General features: G+C 41.9%; 1 protein-coding gene across 1 annotated transcript; it reads left to right on the forward strand.

Annotated features, from left to right (window-relative positions):
- The first annotated feature begins 11750 nt into the window (after positions 1 to 11750).
- On the forward strand, positions 11751 to 12692 carry LOC142189618 (olfactory receptor 5AP2-like). Its single transcript, XM_075262224.1, has one exon. The coding sequence runs from the start codon at positions 11751 to 11753 to the stop codon at positions 12690 to 12692; it is 942 nt and encodes a 313-aa protein (XP_075118325.1).
- The last annotated feature ends 10192 nt before the right edge of the window (positions 12693 to 22884 follow it).

A 22884-nucleotide genomic window follows, 5' to 3' on the forward strand; every position in this document is an offset into this window, starting at 1 on the left:
AATCCCAACAAACACCGCTATCATTATACTCTGAACTCTTTTCAGACCCCAGAATATAATGATCTGAAACCAAGGGGAGTTGAGGGAACATTAAAAACACTTACTTACCTCTCCTGTTCGCCCTATTTGATGATGTCCCAGATGTCGTTATGCGTCGTGACACAGGCCTGGCTCACGTGATGTCTGGTCCAACATTGAAGATGGTCGAAAGTAGCAGAGAGTGCGCTGGAGCCTGGGAGAGGTAAGTAACATTGTTTTTTAACCCCTTCCCGCCAATGGCACTTTTTGACTTCCTGACCAAGCTCGATTTTTCAAAACTGACATGTCACTTTATGTGGCAATAACTTTGGAACGCTTTAACTTACCAAAGTGATTTTAAGACTGTTTTTTCGTAACACATTGTACTTCATGTTAGTGGTAAATTTTGGTTGATATGTTTTGTGTTTAATTATGAAAAAATTGGAAATTTGGTGGAAATTTTGAAAAATATGCATTTTATAAAGTTTGAAATGATGTGCATTACATACAGATAGTCAGACCGCCAAAATTATATCATAAATCTCATGTCCCAGATCTCTGCTTTATGTCGGCATCAAACTTTAGTCACCCTTTTAATTTTTACGGACATTATAAGATTTACAAGTGAAACAACAATATTCAAAATTTTCAAGAAATTTCCAAAACCCATTTTTTAAAGGGCCTAATCCAGTTATGAAGGGGTTTTGAAAGACCCTTGTATTAAAGCCCCCCATAAATCACCCCATTTTCAAAACTGCACCCCTTAAATAAGCCAAAACAACATATACCTAGTAATTTAACCCTATAAGTGCTTAACAGGAATTAATACAAAATGGAGGTGAAATTTTCAAATTTGAATTTATTTTACTAATATTTTCGTTTAGCCCTAGAATTTGCACATTCACAAGGGGTTAAAGGAGAAAACGCATCCCACAATTTGTTAGGCAAGTTCTCCCGACTACCATAGTACCCCACTTGTGGGTGTAAACTAATATATGGACGCACAGCGAGACGCAGGAGGGAAGGCGCGCCAAAGAGCTTTTAGAGGGCAGATCTGGCTGTGATCAGTTTCAGGAACCCTGTCGCATTTACAAAGCCCTTGAGGAGTCAAAACAGTGGAAACCTCTAGAAAGTGACCCCATTTTGAAAACCGCACCCCTCAAAGAATTTATCAAGTGATGTAGTGAGCATTAGTAACCCCGAAGTGAATGTGTAAGCTGTGCGGAGTAAATTGGGCACACCAAATCCCATTCTATTTTCCCACTAGCTCCTATGACACGGACGGGGAAGAGGGGCATTCTGGGGGATCAGCGCTGGTGTCTTCTCTCTCATAAGCTCTAAATATGGGGGGTCCCCTGAAAACGCTCGCACAGCTTATACATTTCCTTCTAGTCGCATCCACTTACGTTCTAATGATTTGGCGACTTTTGGGGTTTTTGTCTTCACATTGTACAAGGTAGATTTTTATTTTTATTTTCTGGCAATGTGGCCATATGAGGGCTTGGTGTTTGCGGTATTAGATGTACTTTTCAATGCCACCATTTTGGGGCCTGTAACTTATTGACTACATTTTATTAACTCTTTCTGGGTGGGATGTAAAAGGAAACATCAATTCTGGCATTGCTTTTTAGCATTTTTTTTTCCCCGTGCAGCGTACAGCATAAGTAACATGTTACCTTTATTCTGCGGGTCGGTACGGTTACGGCGATACCTCATTTATATGATTTTTTAATGCGTTGCTATTTGTGCAGAATAGAATTCAATTCAGGGAAAAAAATCTATTGTTTTTGCATCGCCATCTTCTGAAAGGCATAACGTTTTTATTTTTCGCTAGACAGAGCTGGTTGAGGGCTTATTTTTTGCGGGAAGACCTCTTCTTTTTACTGGTACCATTTTGGTTTTCATCTGACCATTTGATTACTTTTTATTGAACATTTTGTAAGGGAAAGGTGGTGAATAATCATTATTTTGTGCGGTTTTCTACGTTTTTTTTTTTACGACATTCGCCGTTCTGGTTAAATAATGTTTTAATTTTATTGTTCAGGTTATTACGGACGCGGCGATACCAAATATGTAATGTTTTTTTCTATTTTTCTTTATTTTACATAATAAAACATTTTATATGGGGAAAATGGGATTTTTGGGGCTTTATTTATTTCTATTTTATTTTAAACTTATTTAAACTTTTTTATTTTTACTTTTGTCCAACTTTTTTTTTCTGTCCCCATGGGGGATTGAAGCAGTGATCGGCTGATCACTGCTTCAATAGATATACGCTGCAATACACGTCTTACACGTGTATTGCATTGTATAGGAAGCTGTCAGCCTGTGTAGACGCACAGGCCGACAGCTTCATTTACGGCAGGATCAGCCAGGTGCGAGGACAGGGTAAGTGAAGGGGCAGACCCGGGGTCACTGATCAGAACCCGGGCTGCCCCCTACGAACACCGGCACCCCCCGAAACCGGCACCATATGACACTGTAACCCCGGAGGTGCCGGTGGTCATGTTGCTCACATTATACACTGGGGGCCGAATGATAAGAGTTGGCTGGTAACTGGAGCTACGAGGTCAAACAGCTTATCTAACTCATCAAAAAGAGGAGGAAGAAGAGTAAATCTTGAGCTATGAGGAATATTTCTCTCAGCAGATGCTGAGAGATTATTGGAGCTGTGTCAGTGAAGATAAAAAAGAAGACATGGTTGACAGTACAGAATGACAGGATAGTTATTTACAGTTGAGGAAGAACACACAAAACCCTCACTCAATGTTTGTGGGTCACTACTTTAAAAAAAAAGTCTTTATTCTTAGGAAGTACAGCACTGCGTCTACTAGCTGCTCTGTCAAGAGCAGAAGTAATGTTGCTGTTGGTATCTACATTCTTATTGTTAATAGTAGTACTTGCACAAGTATTTCCTTCTCCCACTCCTTTTGCCTATCCCCTGCCCTGTTTTTTATAGTAATTGTACTGCACATTGCATAGTGATTTAGCAACAACTCTGAAACTGTGTATTTTTTGTTTATTTTTGTAACAAGAAATATTTCGAGAAAAATTCCAAAGCTCTATAAGGACTAACTGGCTAGTGAGCATTAGATTAGAATTGTGTCAGCTCATGAAAAAAATAAAATAAAAACACATGTATTTTTTCACCAGATAGAAACAAACCTCATACGACCCCTCTATTTGACCCATATATCAAAGTTAATGGAATCACGGTTACTAGAGATGAGCGAACACTGTTCGGATCAGCCGATCCGGACAGCACGCACCCATAGAAATGAATGGAAGCACCTGTGACGCTGACCAGCCACCGGCAAAGTCAGCGTCACAGGTGCTTCCATTCATTTCTATGGGTGCGTGCTGTTTGGATCGGCTGATCCGAACAGTGTTCGCTCATCTCTAACGCTTAGCTCTTTCCCATAAGTCTGTTGCCTTGAGATAAACCTGGACTCTGACCTATCCTTCAAGTCGCATGTTCAAACCTTCAACACCTCCTGCCGCCTCCAACTCAAACTTCATCAAATACGCTCCTTCCTCACCCCAGAATCTGCAAAGATACTAGTCCATGCCCTCATAATCTCCTGCTTAGAATTACTGTAACACCCTTCTCCATGGCCTCCCAGCGAATACTCTCGCCCCCCTCCAGTCCATCTTAAACTGTGCTGCTCGCTTAATACACCTCTCCTCTATTCTTCATCGACCGCTCCCCTCTGTCAATCCTTTCACTGGCTAACTGTTGCCTAGTGAATAGAGTTCAAGTTACTAACACTAACATACAAAGCCATTCACAACCTTTCCCCTCCATATATCTCTGCCCGTAGCAGGAAAAATAATCAAAATGACTGTTTTAGCAGGGTTTTTTTTTTTTTTTTTTTTTTGCCAAATTACCTCCCTAAAACAATGGAATAAAAAGTGATCAAAACAACATACATTCCCCATTATGGTACCAATAAAAACTACATATTGTCCCGCAAAAAAAGACGCCTTACACAGCTCCATACACTGAAATATAAAAAAAATTACAGGGGTCAGAATATGGTGAGTCAAAGAATTTTTTTTTCTTCAAAATTTAGAATTTTTGTAAAGCTATTAAAACATGAAAAAAAGCTATATAAATTTGGTATCCCTGAAATCATAGCGAACCAGAGAATAAAGCTAACATAGCATTTTTACCACAGAGTGGAAGCTGTAAAAACAAAACCCATAAGAAAACGTTAGCACTGCATTTTTTTCTCAATTCCACCTCATTCTGAATTTTTTTCCATCTTCCCAGTACATTGTACAAAATAATAAATGGTACCACTTTAAAGTACAACTTGCCACATAAAAAATCAAGCTCATTGGACTACGTAGACAGAAAAATTAGAAAGTTATGGCTTTTTGAAGGTAAGGAGTAAAAACCGAAAACACAAAAATAAAAATGTCTGCATCTCCTAAGGGTTAAAAGATGAGTCCAACAAAAACCAGAGATATGGATAATTTGAGTGGTATGATTATTTGTTTGAAAATCTGAAAATTTCTAATTTTTTAAATTTTTTTAAAGTTTTTCCAAGTTTTTACCAAATTTTCTATATTTTCTCAAATAAATGCTAACACTCTCGACCAAAATATAACACTAACAAAGTACAATATGTTACAAAATCACTCAAAATTTCACAATAAAAGTAAGGGTGCATTCACACGATGTCTTTTGGCTCGTAATTTGGCAAGTAGACGCCGCGGGAGCTTTTGCGGGCCGTATACGCTCCCATTGATTTCAATGGGAGCCGGGACCGTATACGCGGTGCTATTTTGCGGCCACCGCAAAATCACGGCCGCAAAATAGCGCTGCGTATACAGTCCCGGCTCCCATTGAAATCAATGGGAGCGTATACGGCCCGCAAAAGCTCCCGCGGCGTCTACATGCCAAATTACGAGCCAAAATACATTGTGTTAATGCACCCTAAAGCTTAAGGCCTGGTTCACATCTGCGTTCAGTATTCCATTTGGGGAGTCCACTTGTAGACCCCCGAATGGAATACCAAACGTATTGACAAGCTGTGAGCTTATGAAAGCACATGGACCCTATAGACTGTAATGGGGTCTGTGTGTTTTCCGTGCAGTGTTTGCACGAGTCATGTGGAGAGGAAAGTAGTTACATAGTTACATAGTTACATAGTAGATGAGGTTGGATGAAGACATCAGTCCATCAAGTTCAACCTATAACCCTACAATATCCTACAGTGTTCATCCAGGGGAAGGCAAAAAACCCTATGAGGCTCATGCCAATTGCCCATTTCAGGGGAAAAAATTCCTTCCCGACTCCAATCTGGCAGTCAGTATAAAAACCCTGGATCAAAGTGTGCTTAAAATCTAGAGTCCACAAACCATAATATTGTTCTCATCAAGAAAGGCATCCAGGCCCTCTTTGAAGTACTTTTCTCTTCGCATGACTCGTGTGGAGACCACGCATGAAAACACACAGACCCCATTATAGTCTATGGGGTCCATGTGCTTTCATAAACTCACCGCTTGTCAATGCGTTCGGTATTCCGTTCAGGGGATGATCTCATATGGACTCCCGGAACAGTATGCCGAACGCAGATGTGAACCAGGCCTAAATTACCGTATATACTTGAGTATAAGCCGACCCAAATATAAGCTGAGGCCCCTAATTTTACCACAAAAAACTGGGAAAACGTATTGGAAAATTTAAAAAATTAAAATGGTCGGAGTTTTTGGGTGCAGTAGTTGCTGGGTGCTGGGGAAGGGGAGGGGATGTTTTGGTTGTCTGTCTGCCCCTTCCCTGAGCTTGAGGACTGTTCCCCATTTGGAATTCAGCCTGGCTGAACATAGGGTATCTGCAGTGCTTCTATTGACCCCTTCCCGACGGATTAGGAGCACTGCAGATACCCTGTATTCAGCCTGGCTATAGTCAGATTGATTTCCAAGTGTGTGGGGGGGGAACAGTCTCAGGTAAGGGGCAGTTAGACAACTTTTTTTTCCAGCTACTATGTTTACCGAACAGGAAAAATATTTTTATAAAGTTGTAGAGTGGGCGTTTTCGGACACGGGGATACCTAACGTGTATGTGCTTCACAGTATTAGTTTTACAGTCCTATGAAAAAGTTTGGGCACCCCTATTAATCTTAATCATTTTTAGTTCTAAATATTTTGGTGTTTATAACAGCCATTTCAGTTTGATATATCTAATAACTGATGGACACAGTAATATTTCAGGATTGAAATGAGGTTTATTGTACTAACAGAAAATGTGCAATATGCATTAAACCAAAATTTGACCGGTGCAAAAGTATGGGCACCTCAACAGAAAAGTGACATTAATATTTAGTAGATCCTCCTTTTGCAAAGATAACAGCCTCTAGTCGCTTCCTGTAGCTTTTAATCAGTTCCTGGATCCTGGATAAAGGTATTTTGGACAAACAATTCAAGTTCAGTTAAGTTAGATGGTCGCCGAGCATGGACAGCCCGCTTCAAATCATCCCACAGATGTTCAATGATATTCAGGTCTGGGGACTGGGATGGCCATTCCAGAACATTGTAATTGTTCCTCTGCATGAATGCCTGAGGATTTGGAGCGGTGTTTTGGATCATTGTCTTGCTGAAATATCCATCCCCGGCGTAACTTCAACTTCGTCACTGATTCTTGAACATTATTCTCAAGAATCTGCTGATACTGAGTGGAATCCATGCGACTCTCAACTTTAACAAGATTCCCGATGCTGGCATTGGCCACACAGCCCCAAAGCATGATGGAACCTCCACCAAATTTTACAGTGGGTAGCATGTGTTTTTCTTGGAATGCTGTTTCTTTTTGGACGCCATGCATAACGCCTTTTTTTATAACCAAACAACTCAATTTTTGTTTCCAAAATGAAGCTGCCTTGTCCAAATGTGCTTTTTCATACCTCAGGCAACTCTATTTGTGGCGTACGTGCAGAAACGGCTTCTTTCTCATCACTCTCCCATACAGCTTCTATTTGTGCAAAGTGCGCTGTATAGTTGACCGATGCACAGTGACACCATCTGCAGCAAGATGATGCTGCAGCTCTTTGGAGGTGGTCTGTGGATTGTCCTTGACTGTTCTCACCATTCTTCTTCTCTGCCTTTCTGATATTTTTCTTGGCCTGCCACTTCTGGGCTTAACAAGAACTGTCCCTGTGGTCTTCCATTTCCTTACTATGTTCCTCACAGTGGAAACTGACAGGTTAAATCTCTGAGACAACTTTTTGTATCCTTCCCCTGAACAACTATGTTGAACAATCTTTGTTTTCAGATCATTTGAGAGTTGTTTTGAGTAGCCCATGATGCCACTCTTCAGAGGAGATTCAAATAGGAGATCAACTTGCAATTGGCCACCTTAAATACCTTTTCTTATGATTGGATACATCTGGCTATGAAGTTCAAAGCTCACTGAGGTTACAAAACCAATTTTGTGCTTCAGTAAGTCAGTAAAAAGTAGTTAGGGGAATTCAAATCAATAAAATGATAAGGGTGCCCATACTTTTGCACCGGTCAAATTTTGGTTTAATGCATATTGCACATTTTCTGTTAGTACAATAAACCTCATTTCAATCCTGAAATATTACTGTGTCCATCAGTTATTAGATATATCAAACTGAAATGGCTGTTGCAAACACCAAAATATTTAGAACAAAAAATGATTAAGATTAATAGGGGTGCCCAAACTTTTTCATAGGACAGTATATGTGTTCTAGAGAAAGGGGGTGTGTGTGAATTTTTTATATTTAATTTTTTTTTTATTTTTTTTTAAATTTTACTTTTTTTTTTTTTGAATTTATTACACCCTCTAGGGGTCTTGAACCCAGGGGGTCTGATCACTAATGCAATGCATTACAATGCTAATGCATTGCAATATATTGCAAAAATCATCATTTCTTTTGCAGGCTGCACTGAGGGGCGGACCTGAAGGAGAACCTCGGCCGCCGGACCTGAAGGGGAACTGTGGTTGGCCACCGGCAAAAGCGCTGAGGGGAATCCCCGGCAGACTCGGCTGCCTGGGATTCCCCTCAGTGCTTCTGCCGGCGGCTGGCCGCAGTTCCCCTTCATCTCCGGCGGCCGAGGTCTTCCTTCAGGTCGCGCTCCTGCCGGCTGCCAGGGATTCCCCTTCAGCTCCTGCGGCCGGGGATCTCCCTCAGTGCTTCAGGGCCGAGTTTGAAAGAGCAGTCGCGCCTGCTCCCTCCTCTCTCCAGGGGCATGGCGGCGCCTGCCGCTTCCCTGCAGCGGAGGGCATCTCCACTGTAAATCCAGTGCTCAGGAACTCCGGCATTACCACTGTAAGAATTACAGTGGAAGTGCCGATTGCAATGGCGACTGCTCTGGAGCAGAGCGGCGCCATTATAGCTACAGACCACTACAGACTATAGCTACCGTAGTTACAGACCCGGCATACAGACACCGGGTCGGATGCTGGGCCTGCAGCATCGCCACGCTCCTGACAGGAGCATGGCGATGCTGTTCATTTCAAACTACAGAAGTACTTACGGTACTTCTGCTAGAAGGCCCTGGTACTTCTGCCAGGAGCATGGCGATGTTGCAGCCCGACACCCACCCCTGTGTCTGTATGCCGGGTCTGTAACTACAGTATTATCTGTAATGACTGGAATATAAGCCGAGGCGGACTTTTTCAGCACAAAAACTGTGCTGAAAAACTCGGCTTATACTCGAGTATATACGGTAAATACCATGTAAAGTGACAAATCAGATTTGAAAAATGTGTTCCTATCAGAACATCCAAAAATGTCTGGAGATTGTGTATAGTACAGATGCTACATTAGTCCTAGACTAAGCCTTAATGTGTGATTTGTGAAATACATGGCTTTATGAGCTATACATGTTTGCTGACTCCATTATGCACTAACTCACATTCAGAATAATTACTTTTTTTTGCAAGGACCAACCTCATAAATGATCATTTTCTGTGAATATTTGAATGGCCAACTCTAATAGATTTCAATATACATATGAAGTTATTTCTGTAAAAAGAATCCGGTATGGAAAAATAGAAGAAAGCTGAATTCCCTTATGTAAAGAAACTCATCATAAATCCCCCAGTGCCATAATGTTTATAAAATAGCTCACATACTAGCCATAGTAAAGCAAAGACAAGAATGCTGCTGCATTCAGGAGAATCACCTGACACGTATGTACATAGAAAGATTTGGTGCACTAACACGCACATAACACTTCACATTGATATACTGACCTACTTGCATACGTATTGTAAATTCGAGTACTACTACATTGCTCAGAAATGAACATATTTGTAATTTTGTTTTCATTAGACACATAATGGATAATTTGTTGTGATAGGAGGTATCAGTTACTGTACATGTTTCAAAGGTTGTTTTCCATCCTTGTGGCTTCTGACGGCTGGAGGCATCTAGATAAGCTGAGTGGTGTGGGACCCCTACAGATCAGATACTGATGAGCTATCCAGTGGATACATCATCAGTATGAAGTGTCTGCGGAGTCCAGATATCCCCTTTAAGTTACTTACAAATGACAATGGTTAATATCTGCTTAGTATATTGGATCAAGTTTGCAATACCAGAAAACGCTGAACAGCAACAAAAAGGGATTTCACTATGGACATAAATGATTGTTAGAGAGGAAAGACTTAAGCAATGCATATGCATATATGTGATGGACATGTGACTGGATTTCTTATCCCATTTGCTGTAAGTAACGTAACATGGTATTATTGCTGTACATCATAACTCCATGATCCTACTATATCATATGTATATTTTGCTACTACAATAGTTTTAATGTTACAATTATATATTTGTCAATAGAAATTTCCATTAACATGTCTATAGCTAAATGTTATATTAGTAAAAGCTAGGATAATTTAACAAACCTTACGGCTTATTATTATTACGGCTAGATCTCCCTCCTATGATAGATCTGTCACAATATATGTCACTGCCAGTAATTTTCGCACTGGATAATATTCTGATCCTTTTTCTATACCAGGTCGGCATAAATGGCTTTAACCCCCTAACATTGCATTACAATTGTAAAAACCCTTCCAAAAATGTAACTTTTTAAGGGGGCATTCACACGGAGTAACGCCGGGCATGTATTACAGCCGTACACGCTGGCGTTACGGCAGACTGCCGAACACTTCCCATTCACTTCAATGGGAGCGCTCGTAACAGCGGCGTTTATGAGCGCTCCCATTGAAGTGAATGGGAAGTGTTCGGCAGTCTGCCGTAACGCCGGCGTGTACGGCTGTAATACATGCCCGGCGTTACTCCGTGTGAATGCCCCCTAAGAGTCCTTGTGTCACGCAGAACAAGCTGTCGGCATTGACCACAGTTTCTGAGGTGTTTTTGAGGGGTCCCTCGTATCATGTATAGTACTCAGACAGAGAGGAAGAGATTAAAGACAGGCAAAGAGATAACAATATTTAGGCCATGGAGGACATGGTGCGGATCTACAGAGAATTAACCATTCAGATCACACGACACATTGAAAAATACACAATCTCCATGGATATATGGAGATGGGTTAATTGCTTTATTCATGGTGAAAAGGCACAGACCGGATCTTGGAGGGGATCTGCCGGGAGACAGCTCTCCATGCAATGGACTGCAGTGGCCTTTCCAAGCTGTACGACTCCAGCTCGGGGCAGGCAATAGGGGGGTTAAATTCTATTGCAAATGGTTAGTGTGTCCCTATTCTGGAGTCAAATATACAAATTCATTGATTCATTTGGGTCTTACACAGATAAGCTAACTTGGAGTGTACGAACTTACAAAATGATACACAAAGCTTGTGCTGATAGTAGAATTAAAATGTGCGCCTTAAGAGAAAAAAAACCCCGATGGTCTACACACAATTGGTTTTCCTTCAGAAATGGTCCCGATTCAGTTTTTTCGTGATCATGTGGCATTAGTTTTCCTCAGTTCCTCATCAGTTTTTCCTGTCAGGCCCTATGCACTCAACTGACTGTACTGTCCTTGCTGGAGCCAGGTTTGCAGCGTAATGCTCTCGGAGTGGTATCATAGCTCCATCTGAGAGAACTCCATGATGCTCAATGGGAGTTCTGATCCAAAGACACAGAGCAGGATAGCCCTATATTCATCAGTATGGAGTGGAGCCTCAGTCTCCATACTCTGCCATGTACATTAGGCCTCAAAATGAAAAATGGCTGAACACTGATGACTCTTACATACTGTCAGTTTTAACTGACCCTATTGACAGTATAGAAGTGTGTAACATGATTTTCTCATTACGGACTGTAAAATGGCACAGAGTTCAAGCTATAAAAGTGCCCTCATGATAGGGCCCTTAACCCTTTGAAGATGAAAGGTAGTTTGTACGTTAATGCTTGGTGACTTTTTTCATATTTTCCCTCCCAATCTTTCAAAATTCATAATTTTTTTTTAATTTTTTTTGTCTACATAGCTAAGTGAGGGCTTATTCTTTGTGGGATGAGTTGTTGTTCATTTCCAACATTTTGAGGTACATATAAATGTCATTAGCTTTTATTTACCTTTTTGGGGTCCATGTGAAATAACACAAAATTCTATCATATGTTTTTGTATTTTGTTTTCACAGAATTTGCTCTGTATTAAAAAATAACATGGCAGCTTTGTCCAGCATTACAGATATGGAGATGCCATATTTATATTCGTTTTATTACGTCACCGTAATGGATGTGGTATAATGTAGGATAAGTCTCTCTGGCTATCCTCAGAAAAATGGGTTATAAGAATAGAACTATAGTAACCGAGTTTCTACTTGCTGGGTTATCAGACAGCTCTGACCTGAAGTCTGCCCTCTTTGTCCTGTTCTTCATCATTTATTCTTTGACTGTCCTTCAGAACTCAGCGTTGATAGTACTTATCAGCCATGATGTACAACTTTCTTGTCCCATGTATTTATTTTTGAGACAGTTATCATTTATTGATGTGTGTTATTCTTCCTCTGTCACCATTAGGATGTTGATGGACTTTGTATCAGTTAAAAGTTCAGTTTCAGTAGCTGAATGTAGCCTACAGATGCTTTCTTATGCTGGATTTGGTGGCAGTGAATGCTTTCTTCTAGCAGCAATGTCCTATGACCGATATGTGGCAATCTGCCACCCATTGACATATTTACAAATAATTAACAAGCAAACCCTTCTAACCCTTATTTTATTGTCCTACATTGGAGGTTTCCTTAATGGCTTTGTTCAGACTGGCTTCTCATTTTTCCACCTGGATTTTTGTGAAAATCCTCAGGCCATTCGCCATTTTTACTGTGATGTCATAGCGCTCATTGAGATTTCTTGTGGGGACACGAGGCTTAATGAAATGATACTCTTTTCTTTAGTAGGTTTCATTGAGCTCTCATCTCTCCTTGTAATTTCTGTATCTTACTTGTGTATAATTATAGCTGTTCTGCGAATACGTTCCGCTAAAGGACGGAGAAAGGCCTTTTCTACGTGTGCTTCTCATTTGACCGTTGTGACTCTGTTTTATGGAACCATTATTTTTATGTATCTGAGACCTTCGAGTGCTTATAGCCCAGAACAAGATAAGGTTATTGCTGTGTTCTACACAGTAATTATTCCTTTTCTGAACCCCTTAATATACAGCCTGAGAAATCGAGAAGTAAAGAATTCTGCCAGAAAAATAGGGATTTACATCAAGCACGAATAAGAAATGGAAACTTCCAACATTCTACAATATATGACTGTATACATTTGTGTTTCACTACTGTTGTTAATGTCCATTGCTGACATCCATCATAGGAAAAATGCAGAAAAAAACCCCACAGCAAACACTGAGCAAAAATGCAATGAGAAATGCTGCAGGAAAAAATGAGTTATGTTTCCGCTTCTGTATTTGTCATTTTTTAGCTGCATTCACCAATGTGGGGCCTTAGCCTAGGAGACTCCTGAAACCAATTATGAGAAAGCAAGTGACTGTAGATTAAAATATACATTTTTTTTAACTATACAGTATAGCATTCAAAAAACTAATATCCATCAGTATCACTGGTCTATTTGGTCCCTTATGATGGAATTTTGGGCTACACTAATTGATTCATCTCACAAGGGTGTTGAAGTCTAAACTGTGCAATAGATGTCACTATTGGCTTATTTATACTGTCCATTGTATGCTCCTGCTATGTAAAGGGGTTGGCCACTTTCCGACCAATTTTGAGAGACAAATGTTATGGTTTGTATAATAAAAAGTTGTACAATTTTCCAATATACTTTCTGTACCAATTCCTCCTAGTTTTCTAGATCTCGGCTTGCTGTCATTCATTCTGTTACTTCTAGTGGATAAAACTCTGACCATGGTCATGTGATTTACGGTCCATGGTCATGTGATGAGCACACAGGTGCACAGCTGATTACCAGGCAGATGTCTAATTATTGTGCTGTGACTACAACAAGCGGCACCTGTGTGCTCATCACATGACCATGGACCGTAAATCACATGACCAGGGTCAGAGTTTTATCCCCTAGAGGTAACAGAATGAATGACAGCAAGCAGAAATCTAGAAAACCGTGAGGAATTGATACAGAAAGTATATTGGAAAATTGTATATCTTTTTTTATTTTACCATAACATTTGTCTCTCAATATTGGTCTGAAAGTGGCCAACTACTTTAATAATAGTCTTATCAGTTCCCTGCTGCCCTGAAGGACTAGACTGTGTGAACCAAAGACACAGGCTTTGTCCTGGTAGATAGGTGAGCACTGCCCATGGATGACCAAAAGACAAAGAGAAATTGAGAGAATATGTTGTGAACAGACCAGCTTGTAACCTCAAGAGACCACAACGACACCTAACTACATTAAGTGAGTACTGCACTATAATTGGAGTGTGTACTAGCCTTTACCAAAGCCTGAAAACGCTGCTGAGTTGTGTTGTATCATTTGTGACCTTATTTTTGAGTGACCCCTGGTTCACATTAGCGTTTGGATTCCGTCCGGGGAGTCCGCATGAGGACCCCCCCCTGAATGGAATACCAACGCAACTGCAAGCACTGTGCATTTCAAGCACATGGACTCTATAGACTATAATGGGGTCCATGTGCTTGCTGCGCAGTGCCCGCAAGAATGATTAGTGTGGACAGTGCGCAGCAAGCACACGGACCCCGTTATAGTCTATGGGGTCCGTGTGCTTTTATAGCACAGCGCTTGCAATTGTATTCCTTCCGGAGGGTCCGGACGCTAACCGGATGGAATACATACGCTACTGTGAACTGACCCTTACTGCGTGAGAGTAAGGAATACATTGAGTACAAGTGTTGTGACTGCAGGCTATAGTTGACTTTGGAAATGACTGACCTGATGTGGGTCCCTATCCTGTGGATTGCCAGTGAGCAGTCACCCTTCCTATGGATTACAATTGTGTGGGCATCTGTTCTGTGGATTAAAAGTGTGTGAAATTCCACCTGTTGGTGTAGAATTTAGCTGGAGTCTACACTGCTGTAAATTTTGTCAAATTTTTCAAATGTCGTTAAATGTGGCATAAATTTGGTCTCACATTTTGACTCCACCAACTTACTGGAATGTTTAAAGAGTTGCCGTAAAAAAAAAAAAAAAAAAAAATCTGGAGTACATCAGCTTGACGAACCAAACACAAAATATAGACAGCAAATCCCAATGTGAACTGATGTAAGTTGCTATGGCAGTAATACAAATACAACATTTACAGCAGCACTCCCTATATGGACAGATGGGATTTTACAAGCATGATCAATTAAGTATACAAAGAACTATATATATATATATATCTTGTATAACAAACAATATATTTTCAGCTCTATTTATATAGGTCTTGGTGCTGTTTACAGAGTCCTGCAGTAGTTTTGGTATTTGTATGACTAACATAGCAGCTTGCAATTGTTCACATTGGGTTATGCTGTCTAAATTTAGTGTTTTAATATATAGAATTTCAATAATACATTTTAGAATACATTTTATTAAATGGCCTTCACAAAACATTGTAACAGATGTATTTGGTATCACTGTAATAGTTATGAATTACACAATAAAAAGGCCTCTCCCACTTCTATCATCTGCCATTCAATCTGCCCTGAAGGGCTTTCCCAGGTTGACGTCTTTGCATATGATCTCTTGTCTGGTGCTCCAAATGTGTAGACTCTACAATCAACTGTATCAACATCTTTTTTAAGATGGCAATATAGCAGATTACTGCAGAGGGAGACGTAAGCCGATGGCTTCTTCTCTGCCATTCACCTTGAAATGATACAGGCTACCTTAGGACAGAATGGATCAAGAACTAAGTGATGTTCTCATGTTCGCTGAGGAAGGTTGAGGCCTGTGGCCTACATCTCAGATAACAGCTAGAACAGGAGTGAGAAAAGTATATGTTTTTTTTATGTTTTTTGTCTAGGTAATGCAGCATTATTATTGTTTTGGGCACATACAGTGTTGGCCAAAAATATTGGCACCCGTGCATGTCAGATAATACTCATTTTCTTCCAGAAAATGATTGCAAGCACACATTCTTTGGTATTATTATCTTCATTTAATTTGTCTTCAATGGAAAACCACAAAAAGAATTGTCAAAGAGCCAAATTGGATATAATTCCACACCAAACATAAAAAAGGGGGTGGACAAAAGTATTGGCACTGTTTGAAAAATCATGTGATGCTTCTCTAATTTGTGTAATTAACAGCACCTGTTACTTACCTGAGGCACCTAACAGGTGGTGGCAATAACTAAATTACTCTTGCAGCCAGTTGAAATGGAAAGTTGACTCAACCTCTGTCCTGTGTCCTTGTGTGTACCACATTGAGCATGCAGAAAAGAAAGAAGACCAAAGAACTGTCTGAGGACTTGAGAAGCAAAATTGTGAGGAAGCATGATCAATCTCAAGGCTACAAGTCCATCTCCAAAGACCTGAATGTTCCTGCGTCTACCATGTGCAGTGTCATCAAGAAGATTAAAGCCCATGGTACTGTGGCTAACCTCCCTAGATGTGGATGGAAAAGAAAAATTGATGAGAGATTTCAACGCAAGATTGTGCGGATGGTGGATAAAGAACCTCGACTAACATCCGAACAAGTTCAAGCTGCCCTGCAGTCAGAGGGTACAACAGTGTCAACCCGTACTATCCGTCGGCGTCTGAATGAAAAGGGACTGTATGGTAGGATACCCAGGAAGACCCCACTTCTTACCCAGAGACATAAAAAAGCCAGGCTGGAGTTTGCCAAAACTTACCTGTGAAAGCCAATAACGTTTTGGAAGAATATTCTGGTCAGATGAGACAAAAGTAGAGCGTTTTGGGAAAAGGCATCAACATAGAGTTTACAGGGAAAAAAAGAGGCCTTCAAAGAAAAGAACACGGTCCCTACAGTCAAACATGGCAGAGGTTCCCTGATGTTTTGGGGTTGCTTTGCTGCCTCTGGCACTGGACTGCTTGACCGTGTGCATGGCATTATGAAGTCCGAAGACTACCAACAAATTTTGCAGCATAATGTAGGGCTCAGTGTGAGAAAGCTGGGTCTCCCTCAGAGGTCATGGGTCTTCCAGCAGGACAATGACCCAAAACACACTTCAAAAAGCACTAGAAAATGGTTTGAGAGAAAGCACTGGAGACTTGTAAAGTGGCAGCAATGAGTCCAGATCTGAATCCCATAGAACACCTGTGGAGAGATCTCAAAATCAAAAACAAACTCGGGAAAGGGGAAGGGGAAGTACACAGCCCAAAGAAGAAACCTTGAACCTTGTATTAAGTAGTTATATACAGTATATTGTAACTGAAGAAAACACTCAGGGTTGTAGCGAAGTAAATTAGGTGCACGGATGATAAGCTCCGTCGGCTCGGAGCACTCCAATAGGAAACAAACGTAAATCCAGCAGCCTCTAAAAAATCAGATTTTTTATTTAGTCCATAGTAAAAACATGAGTACATTGGGCAAAAGGCATTCCCTGCCTGGATTGTGCATCAAATAAATTGGTGTCGGCTGACGCGTTTCAGAACACTTGGTTCCTTAGTCATAGCCTGGTCTCAAAATGGCAGTTTGGAGAAGGCCCCCTTCACATCTCAGAGACCTGGAGCAGTTTGCCAAAGAAGAATGGTCTAAAATTCCAGCAGAGTATTGTAAGAAACTCATTGATGGTTACCGGAAGCGGTTGTTCGTAGTTTTTTTGTCTAAAGGTTGTGCTACCAAGTATTAGGCTGAGGGGGCCAATACTTTTGTCCGGCCCATTTTTGGAGTTTTGTGTAAAATGATCAATGATTTGACTTTTTTTTCATTCTCTGTTGTGTTTTTTCATTGCAAGCAAAATAAATGAAGATATTAATACCAAAGAGTTTGTGCTTGCAATCATTTTCTGGAAGAGACTGAGTATTATCTGACAGAATTGCAGGGGTGACAATACTTTTGGCCAACACTGTAATTACTATTGGGGTTTCTATGGGGATAATGTTACTGATGAGGCGCATTATTATGATTGGGGGCTCTATAGTGTCTATTGCCGACACTATAGCAAGCAATATTACTAATGTATGTGCCCTCAGGAGTTTTACATATAGGGCACATGGTCCCAGCTCCTTCATGTTTTTAAGTTTTATTAATTAATTGGTTTCTGAAATTAATAAATGGTCTTGGTTATTTGATTATTTCCCTTTATTCTCCTCAGTTTGATTGAAGGTGCATCTTGGTACATGCTGTGGTAATCCACGAGCAGGTTATTATTCCTGCCCAGTAACAGGTTCCTGCCAGCTGATTCCAATGTCAGGAGTGAAATCTTCCAGATGTTAATCTGCCCAACAACAGCCAGAACAGCTGATTGGACAGCTGTGCCGGCCGGCGGGAAATGAAGCAGTTAAAAGGTGGAGCTCTTACCAGATGAGGTGCCAGTTCTGTCAGGATCAAGAATGGAGCAGCTCCCCGCTCGCCCACCCGTTTATTTGGAATTCACCTTGTCGCATTGCTTTATTAGTGGGGAATTTTAGTCTCTCAGCTAATGCTGGAAGGACTTGCTTTATGGACTTTCAGTTATTGGTTCATATTATTGGTTGGTTATTGATTAGTTTATTGATTATCTGGATTATTAACTTTTTATTATTGATTATTTATAATTAAATATATTTCTTAGGTAACCCCTTAATAAAGCATCGTGGCCAATTAAGCCAAAAAATGAATTTGAGTCTCAGTCTATATTTATCTCTCTATATTATAAAAATGAATTCTTGTCTGTCTGTCTGTCTGTCTGTTCTCTAATGCAAACGACTGGACTGATTTTCGCCAAATTTGGTACAGAGATACTTCAGGTATCCGGGATGGTTTAAGACGAGACTCCAACTCGCTCGGACGTACCGTTGCTGAGATACAGCATTCCAAACACAGTGCCCCCCCCTTAGCCAATACAAACCTGCAAGTCTTTCACTCATATTCCAACTGCAATACACACGGTCACTCCACATGCACAATCCAACACTGATATCCAAACTGAGATACACGCATCAGAGGATTACATACACAAATCAGCACACAGTATCACACGCCAGAGGATTAGATACACGCGTCTGCACACAGTCCCACAAACCAGAGGATTAAATACGCGCTTCTGCACACAGTTCCACACACTGAAGGATTAGATACGTGCGTCTGCACACGGTTCCACATGCCAAAGGATTAGATACACACGTCTGCAAACAGCACTACACACCGGGGGATTGAATACATGTGTCTGCACACAGTACCACACGCCAGAGGATTAGATATGCGCGTCTGCACACAGTACCACATGCCGTAGGATTAGATAAGTGCGTCTACACACAATACCACACGGGGAGGATTAGCTATGTGTGTGCACACACAGTACCACACTTTGGAGGATTAGATACATGCCTCTGCACACAGTACCACAAGCCAGAGAATTAGATACGCGTCTCAGCACACAGTACCACACGGGGAGGATTAGATACGCACGTCTGCACACAGTACCACATGCCGTAGGATTAGATACGCACATCTACACACAGTTCCACACGCCGTAGGATTAGATATGCGCCTCTTCACACAATACCACACGGGGGAGGATTAGATACGCGCGTCTGCACACCGTACCACAAGCTAGAGAATTAGATACGCATCTCAGCACACAGTACCACACGCAAGAGGATTAGATACGCGCATCTGCACACAGTGCCACATGCCGTAGGATTAGATACGCGCATCTACACACAGTTCCACACACCGTAGGATTAGATACGTGCATCTTCACCAAAATACCACACAGGGGAGGATTAGATATGTGTCTGCACACAGTACCACACTTTGGAGGATTAGATACATGCCTCTGCACACAGTACCACAAGCCAGAGAATTAGATACGCATCTCAGCACACAGTACCACACGGGAAGGATTAGATATGCGCATCTGCACACAGTACCACACGCCGGGGATTGGATACATGTGTCTGCACACAGTACCACATGCCAAAGGATTGGATACGCGCATCTGCACACAGTTCCACAAACCAGAGCATAAGATATGCACGTTTACACACAGTACCACACGCTGTAGGATTAGATATGCGCCTCTTCACACAATACCACACAGGGGAGGATTAGATACGCGCAACTGCCCACAGTACCACATGAAGGAGGGTTAGATATGTGCGTCTGCACACAGTTCCACACGCTGAAGGATTAGATACGTGTGTCTGCACAAAGTACCACACAGGGGAGGATTAGATACGCACCTCTTCACACAATACCACACAGGGGAGGATTAGATATGCACATCTGCACACAGTTCAACATGCTGGAGGATTAGATACGCATGTCTTCACATAGTACCACCGCCAGAGGATTAGATACGCGCATCTACACACAGTACCACACGGGGGAGGATTAGATATGCGCATCTGCACACAGTACCACACTTTGGAGGATTAGATACATGCCTCTGCACACAGTACCACAAGCCAGAGAATTAGATACACGTCTATGCACACAGTACCACACGGGGAGGATTAGATACGCGCATCTGCACACAGCACCACATGCCGTAGGATTAGATACGCGCGTCTACACACAGTTCCACACGCCATAGGATTAGATACCCGCCTCTTCACACAATACCACACAGGGGAGGATTAGATACGTGCATCTGCCCACAGTACCACACGACCGAGGTTTAGATATGCGCGTCTGCACACAGTTCCACATGCTGAAGGATTAGATACGTGTGTCTGCACAAAGTACCACACGGGGGAGGATTAGATACGCACCTCTTCACACAATACCACACAGGGGAGGATTAGATACGCACATCTGCACACAGTTCAACATGCCGGAGGATTAGATACGCATGTCTTCACATAGTACCACAACCAGAGGATTAGATACGTGCATCTACACACAGTACCACACAGGGGAGGATTAGATATGCGCATCTGCACACAGTACCACATGCCAAAGAATTAGATACGCACCTCAGCACACAGTACCACACGGGGGAGGATTAGATACGTGCATCTGCACACAATACCACATGCCAGAGGATTGGATACGCACATCTGCACACAGTTCTACACGCCAGAGGATTAGATACATACGTCTTCACACAATACCACACACTGGAGGATTAGATACATGCCATTGCACACAATACCACATGGGGGAGGATTAGATATGTGCCTCTGCACACAGTACCACATGCCAGAGTATTAGATACGCGCCTCTCCACACAATACCACATGCTGGAGGATTAGATACGTGCCACTGCACACAATACCATATAGGTGAGGATTAGATACCTGCGTCTGCACACAGTACCACATGGGGCAGGATTAGATACATGCCTCTGCACACAATACCACACGCCAGAGAATTACATACGCATCTCAGCACACAGTACCACACGGAGGAGGATTAGATACATGTGTCTGCACACAGTACCACACGCCAGCAGCTGCGTCCATTCATTCCTATGGGTGCGTGCTATTCGAAACCGGTGCCGTTTCGAATAGTTCTCGCTCATCTCTAATTGTGACCTGAAAGTGGGTAAGATCTACCATTTTTTACATGTTTTTTGACCGGTTTGGAATTACATTGTGATCTCAAGCGTAAACCTATGTTTGGACCAAGAACAGAGTGGGTTTAAGATATCTAGTATTTTGATTTTTTACATAGGTGTCATTGTGCGGTGGTGTAGTCTAATTTTAGATATCCTGAAAAATCAATTCAGGACTTTTTAATGATATTTAATAAATGTTATGTTAGGAATTTGTGCATCAGTGCTACACTTTATAAGAGGAGTAAAGCGACCCAAACATCTGCACATCACCACAAATAGCTGTCACTACCCACCAACCACTATTTAGTATAGACAAAACTGATCTATCCAGTCCACTCTGAACTGTGTCCTCCAGCACCAAACAATGAACCACTAGCACACTGGAATATTAAAGGTAACAGTTAAGCAGTATTTTCCCTATTTGGGACTTTGAAGACATCTTAGAGCCAAGGACAGACTTGGCTGGAGACTGGCTACAAGCACTAGCATGACGTAGTACAGTTTGAAGTTCAGGAGGGACAAGGATTAGCTCCCATTCAGTCTAATGCTGTAATGAAGTGCCACTGAATGTAGTGCAGATCCGCAACATGAATTACAACAGGGAGAGAGAGGATCATCTACTACAGGGGTCTCAAACTCAATTTACGCGGGGGCCGCTGGAGGTAGAGTCTGGGTGAGGCTGGGCCGCATCAGGTTTTCCACAAGCTATACAAGTTATCCTCGCCGCAGCAAATTTAGCTCCGCCCAATTGTATGATGTCTCCGCCCATTCTAATTGATTTTTCATGTGCCCCCACACAGTATAATCCTCCTACAGTCACCAGTACATTATATGTCCCCACATTATAATGTTCCCTTCCAACTGCCCCACAGTATTAAGTCCCTCTCCTGGTGCCCCAGTTTAGACTGGCGGAAACTAGAGGGGACATGAAACTGGGGCAGCTGGACGGGGACATAAAACAGTGGTGGTAGTTGGAGGGGGGCAATAAATTAATGGCAACTGAAGTGGGACATTAAACTGGGGGCAACTAGAGGGGGACATTAAACTCGGGAGGCTAGAAGCAGACATTAAACCGTAGGGGTAGCTGGACAGTGACAATAAACTGGGGACAACTAGAGGCAGACAGGTCCCCCTCCAGCTACTACCACGGTTTACTGCCCCCTCCAGTTGTGCCCAGTTTAAGTGTCCCCCTTCATCTACTCCCAGTTTCATCTCCCCCACCATTTCTCCCCCAGTTTGATATCCCCCTTCATTTGCCCCATTTTATGTCCCCCCTCCATCTGTCCCCAGTTTCATGTCATCCCTCCATCTGCCCCAATTTCATGTCCCCCATCCATCTGCCCCCATTTTCATGTTCCCCCTCATCTCTGTCCCCAGTTTCATGTTCCCCTTCCATCCATCTCTGCTCCTAGGTACTGACACATACACACTCCACTCTGCATCTCACATTCCTCTCAGTACTACATCTCTTCATCTTCCGGCCAGCACACTAAGACACACCTCCCTAGTCACATGAAGTCTGACGTCACACACAGGTCCTTGAGTTTTAAACTTCACGTAGTACTAGCTTTCCACCGATCACCCATCACTTTCTATTGCTGTTATAAAAGCGGGGGAGTGATCAGAGGAAAGTTTAAGTAAAACACTGACTAAAGGGACATGCAGGGAGCTGCGCAGGGGCCGCAAACTATCGTCCCGAGGGCCGCAAGTTTGAGACCCCTGATCTACTATGTGCAAATCACCCAGCTTTCCCAGAGGCAAAACTAAATGGCTGATTATAAAGGAGTTTTTATAGGTAGATATTGCTTCAGCAGCAGTCAGTATTATAGCA

This window comes from Leptodactylus fuscus, chromosome 1, assembly GCF_031893055.1.
Source record: "Leptodactylus fuscus isolate aLepFus1 chromosome 1, aLepFus1.hap2, whole genome shotgun sequence".
Taxonomy (NCBI): domain Eukaryota; kingdom Metazoa; phylum Chordata; class Amphibia; order Anura; family Leptodactylidae; genus Leptodactylus; species Leptodactylus fuscus.